The following is an 8527-nucleotide window of genomic DNA, read 5'->3' on the forward strand; positions in this document are numbered from 1 at the left end:
AGGCTTCTTTGGGATTCTTACGGGAGCTGTTTGGGCGGCAGATGGCCATGCGCTGCTATTTATAGCGGAGATTGCCTTTTCATGCAAAGGACCCAAATGTACACAGGTATCAAAATTACATAAAGCAAATTAATAATAATAATAATAATAAAAACTTAAGGCGTAAGGCTTAGATTTCAAGTCTCATAGCACAGCCGCTCGGTACACCAGTCCCGAGAAGACTAATCAAACTGACATTAAACAGACTGACAATCAAATTATATACTACTACTACTACTACTACTACTACTACTACTACTACTACTACTACTACTACATATATATATATATATATTTATTATCACTCTTATTCTTCTCCTTCTTCTTCTCCTTCTCCTTCTTATTCATCGTGCTATATTGTACCGATCCAATAGACTGTGGAGCAGCGGAATCGCATTTGTATTCAATCCTCGATCATACTTGCCAAATAGAGCATAAACATATGCAACAAGTCCCATCACCAACGATTCCCGCTTCTCCAGCATCTCAACCGATCCCGTCCCTCCAATACCTCCAGTTCCAGTTCCAGTTCCAGTTCCAATTCCAGAACATCCGCTAGCCATTTGAAACTCAGCTTGTTGATCTTCGCTGGCGGTAGGTGTGGTCTGCATCGACTTGGGTGGAAATCTCTGTACCATCCCAACATACTCCAAAGCATCCCGCTTGGCCCGCTCAATATCAATCTCAAATCGATACCTTATATAAGCTGGAATAGACCCATTAGTAGCCAGTGAAGATTCATGATAACCATCATCCTTACCATTTTCAAGAGGAGAAAATGCGCCCTGTGATTCAGATGATTGTGATGAAGACTGAGACAAAGCAGATGCTGATATTGAAGATACTATTGTCTCGTCTCGCCTAATAGAAACACCCTCATTACTATCATTGTTCTTCCCTGAACGTCCTCCTCGTTTTTTTTGTTTTTTAGTTCCAGAATGTGATAACCCATCCTTAGTACTCTTCTCTCTAGCTTCAACTTCTCTCTGTCGTTGAATCTCCTCATTGTTCAAAATGTACTGACTCGACTTGAGTTCATCATGCGATTGTGCCGCCCGCGACACTTCAAAGGCCCACAATGAAAGCGTCGCTATATAAACGCACCATGGCATATGGTCAGCCTGACTCATCAATGCATCATTCCCAAATACTTTAGCCAGGAAATGTGCAGAATGCCATACCGCCCACTTGGCATCCTCAGATGCAGCCCAGCTATAAATCACCTTTTGCGCCTTGAGCTGCTCCAGCGACCGCGCAACCGCCCGTTGCCGTGCAAGACTTGTTTGTGCAACAACATCTGCCGGCTGAATTCCACCAAGAAAATTTAATGTCGGAAATGTCCCCAAATAATTATTTTCTTCACCAGAAGGATTCAAAGAAGACAACCCTTCCGCAAACGTCCTCAGCGATGATGTATCTGAGTACAATGCAATTAGCCCAAAATTGTACAACGACCAATTGGCACATAGCAACGGTGAGTTCCCATAATAGTTGAGATGAGGTGTCACTGTTGGCTGGACTCCATTATTGCTACTGCTACTGCTGCTGCTGCTGCTGCTGCTAGTGCTATTTCTATTACTATTGTTACCATGAACCTGCTGCATAAATGACCCAGATGTTGGCGGGAAGTTGGGCTGGTACTGGTGTCTACTCAATACAGCCGCACTCATATTCTTAGTTTCATCATCATTATCTGGCTTCCGCCGTCGGTATGACTGCTCACCATTCAATGACAAGAGCAGATTAAAATCTGGAGTATTAAGTTCCTTCAACTGCCGGTCAAAATATTCACGCCAACTTGCAATTGCTTGAACAAGCCTCAACCGAAACTCACTCATGCGTCGTTTTGACACAATACCCATATCTAACAAGCCACGCCACTGACTATCCCAGCAAATGCTTAGTAGGCCATGTAGCAAAATAAATCGCGAAAACTGTGAAAAACAATCCAAAGAATATTCCTTTTGGCTCTCCCGGTATGGAGACATTAACCGACGAATTGAAAACAAAAAGCTGGGCCAGGTTCCTTCGCCACGGATTCCTGACGAAAGAAGTACCTTATGTGATGATGAAGTTGAGTTACTATTACCACCACCATTCCCACTAGTACCACTGTGGTTACCTCCTGATGATCCTTGATTCTCTCTACCTTGATTCCCACTATTCACAAGTCCAGAGTAAATGGCCAAATCTTGCCAATCAGGCGGCGGCCGAGGTTGAACCTGTCGTGGCTGACCCTTGTAGATCTCCCAAAACACCTTGGCACTGCCTGCGCCCCAACAAGCATCTGTGCACGGCAGCTCTAAATTAATTTCAAAAACTGAAATACCTTGAGTATGATGAAATAATGTTGCATGCTGGGTATCACAAATGAATGCAAAAAAGGAAGTCCTAAAAAAATCAAGAGTTAGAAAAAAAAAATTAATTGGGTAGGAAAAAAAAAAAAAAAAGGAAAATCATATTTACCTTTTCCTGCTTTCATAGTCGACCCATTCTTTCCAATAATTTTCTGGATTCATATTTTCTAACATTGGTGTGGGCTCCTTTAAATCACTAAGATATCCAGACAGTTTAAGAAGAGCAATATTAGTTCCGTGAAACATTTGTGACATGGCGTGCTGGTTCCGAGAACCAAGCATCTTTACAAAGTAATTGGTGAGCAGCAAACTTTGGTGCACCCACAAGGGTACCTGTGGATGATCATCCACCATGATGAGTAATATGTTTCTAAACTTTCGATGGATTTCAATTGCAAGATTATAAACATCGTTACTTGGCGCGTAAGACATTCCAATAGTAGCCATTGCAACAATAAGCTCCGGCGCACACGTTGAAGCATTAAACGTGCCTTTGTGAATAATGGGATACAAAATATCAAAAAAATTCCAATAAAGATCCAGATAAGATGACAACTCCTTGTGTCCAAGCAGATTCCGTTTTTCTTCAAGTTGAGGAACAATCTTAAGCACTTCAAATACCTTTTCTTCCATTTCTTTAGAAACAATAGAATAATACTTAGGAAGAGGCTCTGGTGGCGGTGGTGGTGGAGCTAACGGTTGTTGTGGTTGTGGTTGTAGTTTGGGTTGGTGTGGATGTTGAAGTTGAAGTTGATGTTGATGTTGATGTTGATGTTGATGTTGATGTTGATGTTGATGTTGATGTTGATGTTGATGTTGATGTTGATGTTGATGTTGATGTTGATGTTGATGTTGATGTTGATGTTGATGTTGATGTTGATGTTGATGTTGATGTTGATGTTGATGTTGAAGTTGATGTTGAAGTTGATGTTGAAGTTGATGTTGGGGTTGATATTGTTGTTTATGTTGTTGCTGCTGCTGATATTGTTGATGGTCATGCCCCAAAGGTTGTTCGTTTATAGGATGTATCAAGTGCTGTTGAGAAAACTGGTTTTCATTATACTCAACAGCATTTTGATTTTGGAACGGCATTGGGATAATATTGCTTATATGACCAATAGATTTCCGTTGAGAGGTATCCAAGTTTTGGTTTTGAAATTGAGACACTGGAATCTGTTGATGTTGGTGCTGTGGAATAGAAACTGTATTAATAGGCTGTTGATTCTGTATTTCCCAAGCTTGTGTGACTGGATTTTGTTGCTGATAAATTTGTCCATCTTCTTGATTCACAACAGGGTTGGTCTGTGTTGTTACATCCTGTGATGGCAAATGAATCTGACCATTATTATTTCCATTAAAGTTTTGATGATACCCTGGTGCCAGCTCCGGAGTCATAATTTGTTCATAAAACGCATTATTGGTAAAGTTTGCACGCACATTGACAGAGGGATGAACCATAGAAGTTGTAAATTGCGAAGAAGAGCCTTCAGGAACCCCCATAAGGTAGTCCATTTCACATACCATCCCCCGAGAAGACGACCGAGGATCTTGAAACATAGTATTAATATTGCGTTCCTTGCGTGTGACATTGTTAAACCCAACACCTGGAGTCATGTTGACCGGTGTAGGTGTTGTTTGGGTACCAGGATTATTGCGTACAGGCATGTGCTTATTACTAACAAAATTTGATTCTTGAGACACTAACCCAGAAGCATTAATAGCACCTCGAGAAGAGTCCGCAACATTACTCCAAAAGTCATTCCCAAAAAGCCACGCATAATTGTTGGAAAGATTCATGTCAATGTTTTGGTATGAAAGATTATGAGTTGAAAGAAGCTGCGAAAGAGGAGAAGAGTTGGTACTTTGAGAGTTTCCCTGTGGAACTTGCTGGACCTGTTGCGGTTGTTGCGGTTGTTGCTGCTGTTGCTGCTGTTGCTGCTGTTGCTGCTGCTGCTGTTGCTGCTGTTGCTGCTGCTGCTGAGGAAGAGGCGGTTGTTGTTGTTGTTGTTGTTGTTGTTGTTGTTGTTGTTGTTGCTGCTGCTGTTTCTGTTGCTGGGGAGTGTGTGAAATAGCCTGGTTGCAGGAATTTGTAAATTGCTTGGTAGTAGAAGGGGGAACGGCACTTGGAGGCGGAACAACCATACACTCATTAAAGTTCCCTGAGGGTATTAATCCATTAGTATACACAGCTGCTGAAGGACCTTGAGCCAAATGTGAATTAGTAGAAACGGTACTAAGCGAAGGTGCTGCTACAGACACATTGACCGATGCATAACCGTAGCTGGATGATGTACGGGAAGTAATGTTTAGAGATGGGTCTTGTGTGTTTGGAATTGCAGAGGTACATTCGCGTGAAATTACTACACTGGGTGAAGCTTTAGTGCTGCTTGTATTTCTTTCCTGTTTGATTGTAGGAGAGGTTTGGGGAGGCGAAATAATGCCGTTTGTTGCAATCATATTTTCTCTAGTATATCCAGACATTTGCTGCTGTGTTGTAAAGTAATTGTTTCCTAAAGCGGATGGAAGAGCCATTTTATGCGATAGACTATCTCCAGCAGCAGCAGCAGCTTCATTAGAATAATTAGAGCTTTGAGCTGTCTCACTGTTTGAACAACTTTTAAGACTCAAATCATTGTCATACTCTCTCCACTCTTCAATTTTTGTTCGCTTGGGTTGGTTATCATGCTGTTGCTGCTGCTGCTGTTGTTGCTGCTGGAGCTTTTCTTCACGCCGTTTTCTCTTTTCGTGTGATTTAGTATTCAAGTGCCTGAAAAAGTTAATTAATTAGAAAATGTTATTAAGAAAGAAGAAAAAAAAAACAATTCCCAAGAAAGAAAGAAATAAGGGAAAAGAGAGAAAGAAAGATATATATATATATCTATATATATACACTCTTTTTTTCTACTCACTTTTCTAAAAGATCTGCTCGAGCAAATCTTTGTGGGCATTGAGGACACTCATGAGGCTTGATATCCAAATCTAGCTTTCAGTTAGTATTGGCGCTGTTGATCAAGCTTTTGCTTTTTTTTTTTTTTTTTTTTTGGAACTTACGATTTGCAGAGTGTCGTATCAAGTAGTCGCGTCTATTGAAAGACTTTGAGCACCCAGGATGAGTGCACTTAAACCGTCTTTCATCCATAGTTAAAGATTTCTTTTTTTTTTAGAAAAAAAGATCAAGTTGTAAATTAAAGAACCAAAGCCTGCTTAGGGAGGTTTCACATGAAAAAACAAGATAGAAATTTCAAGTTATTAGAAAAAGAAGATAAGTGGCGTGTGACAAGATGAAATGGAGCAATATTTATTAAATGATATTCCAGAGCTTTTTCTTTTTTTCCCACTTGTAAAACAAATAATAACGGGGGAAAAAAAAGAGAGAAAAAAAGTAGAAAAGGAAAGTTTTTAACTATATAGAAATTTTTTTTTTTTTGAAAAGATTAAAAAGATTAAAAAGAAAGAAACAAAAAAAAAAGAGAATTTTGAGCTACAAATAAGAAAATTTCGTCTAAAGGCAGAAGGTAAATTAAAATTTAGAACACCAACGCATCGACATCTGGGAAATAAAGTATTTGGAGTCACACACATTTAAGTCCATTCATCTTGTCCGAGACCAAACAACAACAACAAAAAAAAGAAATCACCACATATCACAATATCATTTAATATTTTCAATTAATTTTTTTTTTTTAATTTATTCTTATTTTCTTTCAATCAAAAATCATTATTTTTAATGCGCTGAGTCTAGAGAAATTACACCGCAACTATACACACAACACAATTTTTTTTTCATAGTTTGTTTATGATAATGAAATTCCTGTAATTATTTTTTTTTGTGCTGATAACTGTCTTTCTTATCCAATGAACGTGAATTTTTAACGTGAAAGGATCAGCGGATTTTTGCTCTTTCCAAGAAAAAAAAAACGAGTCATCCAGCCCAGTCTGTTACAATTTGACAGGTGTTTTCTTTCTTTCTTTTTGCTGTTTAACATGCAGTGTGCAAAAAAAAAAAAATTAAAAGAGAAGAAAAAATGAAATCAACCAGGAAAAAAATTTTTTTAAACTACATCATGTACAATAATCTTGAGACTCTTATATAAATATAAGAATACATGGAGTAGATGGTAATAAACCAAAGATGGTTGTTTAAAAGCATGGAGAAGACAAAAAAAAAAGCCCAATTAAAGACTAAGTCTAATGCAAAAATAGAAAAAAAAAACAACATTTAAAATTTAAGCTAGGGCTTATAATTTAGGTTTTTTTTTAAAAAAAAAATATGTGGGAATTAAAAAAGAAAATAGATGCAGAAGCAAGGTATAAATAATCATGAAAACCCCAAGTTAATTTAAAAAATATAAACAATCATTAAAATCTAAAAGTTTTTAAATGATATATATTGGGTATTTAAGGGTCTGGGTAAAAGATTTGTGAAATTCAGTTGCCGAAATTTAAACGATCAGACACATGGAACACGCCACAAGAAAGCCTTTTAAACATTAAAAAAAACTAACTTATCAGCAATAAGACATTCAAGAGTTTGTGGTAGTGATTTAAACTTGAAAGGTTGCATATCATTCTATTTAAACTTCACAAGTTTTTATTTTTATTTTTATTTTTTAAATTGAATTGAGGGTAGTTAAAAAGGGGTATTGCAATTAACGTAATCTGAAGAATAATTCACACAGCCGTCTACAATTGAAATGGGTTCGGAAACATGTATTAAGGAATCAGGAAAGTTTTTCGGCATAGAGGGTATTTGAATAATTGATTTGATCGCCGATAGGGGGATTTGGAAGAAAAGAAGAAGTGGAACTTGAGAGATAAAACATAAAACATAAAATAAAAATAAAATAAAAAATAAAAAAAATAAAAAAAATAAAAAAAATAAAAAAAATAAAAAAAATCCAATTGAAGCAAGACAAGCAATTGAGCAAATAAATATTACTTAATCATGACAAATCATTATCAACAAAATTTGACAGCCCTTCGCCATCTATCGCACAGTTGCCTCTTTACATTTATTGAAAACGTGTGATTTGGCTTTTTTTTATATATTTTTTTAATATTTTTTTATTTTTATTTTTTTTTTTTTCATCTTTGCATCACATAATCATCACAACCAGATACCAGGTCTTCAATTAGTTCTCATTGTATTTCTCTTTTGGCTGGTGATTCAAGATTTTGCTAGAAAACTCTTTAATAGCAAATCTTAAGCTTGAGTCGGTTTCATTGAGTTTTTCGCCTTCTCCCTCTCGCCCTCCCCTTTTATTTTTTTTCAAACCCCTTTTCAATTTAGACACCGATAGATATTAAACCACACACACACACACAACGATATTCTGCATTATTACAAATGAAATCATTAATAAGGATACATTCGGCATTAGCGACCTTACTATTTATTTTTGCTGCAGTTGCAGTTGCAGCTCCATCAAAGAGCGTTGATCTTTCCAAAACACCACAGGAGCTTGTCATGGAAGATATTCCAGACAAAACTAATGAAGGTTTTTGGTGGATCAAGTTTTACTCACCATACTGCCACCATTGCAAGGCTTTTGCGCCCAGTTGGGACCGAATCTACAAGAAATTGAACTCTTCTTATGAAGAGCTGCATTTTGCAAGTGTCAACTGTGTCACACAGGGTGATTTATGCGATAAGATGGAAGTCAATGTGTACCCTACAATCAACTTATACAAGGACAACAATCTCGTAAAAAACATGAAGGGAATCCAGGCAGAAGATTTTCTGGAGAAATTTATTGATTTAGAAATTAAAAAAGCTCGTGATAATACTGAACCACCGAAAGAATCAAATGGATCAAGTGAATCTAATGAATCTAATGAATCTAATGAATCTAATGAATCTAATGAATCTAATGAATCTAATGAATCTAATGAATCTAATGAATCTAATGAATCTAATGAATCTAATGATAAGCCCTCTGATGAATCAGCCGAGTCAAGTGAAGGGCCAACAAAATCAAAAGACTCTAAATTCCCCTCTTACCCTAACTCATCTGATGTTGTTAATTCCCAATACCCTGAATCTATTGATCCGGAGCTTCTTGAAGAAGTTGCTGATGGATCACTTCCTAACCCTAATGGCATTTCTGTTAATCTCGAGCACAGTGATTTTA

The 8527-nt window shown here is 37.2% G+C and overlaps 2 protein-coding genes across 2 annotated transcripts in view; one reads left to right on the forward strand and one right to left on the reverse strand.

Annotated features, from left to right (window-relative positions):
* Nucleotides 1-383: 383 nt before the first annotated feature.
* SAPINGB_P005215 (uncharacterized protein) lies at nt 384-5535 on the reverse strand (the record flags this gene model as incomplete). Its single annotated transcript, XM_031999930.1, has 4 exons — nt 384-2430; nt 2506-5163; nt 5306-5375; nt 5448-5535. The coding sequence occupies 4 exons, from the start codon at nt 5533-5535 to the stop codon at nt 384-386; spliced, it is 4863 nt and encodes a 1620-aa protein (XP_031855821.1).
* A 2208-nt stretch (nt 5536-7743) lies between these two features.
* SAPINGB_P005216 (uncharacterized protein) overlaps nt 7744-8527 on the forward strand; it is a gene marked incomplete at both ends in the record, with an annotated part of 2079 nt that continues 1295 nt past the window's right edge. The window contains one exon of the mRNA XM_031999931.1: nt 7744-8527. This exon is cut by the window's right edge and continues 1295 nt beyond it. Coding sequence (XP_031855822.1) covers nt 7744-8527 — 784 coding nt within the window.

The sequence above is a fragment of the Magnusiomyces paraingens genome (genome assembly GCF_902498895.1).
Source record: "Magnusiomyces paraingens strain CBS 517.90 genome assembly, contig: contig4, whole genome shotgun sequence".
NCBI classification, from domain to species: Eukaryota; Fungi; Ascomycota; class Dipodascomycetes; order Dipodascales; family Dipodascaceae; genus Magnusiomyces; species Magnusiomyces paraingens.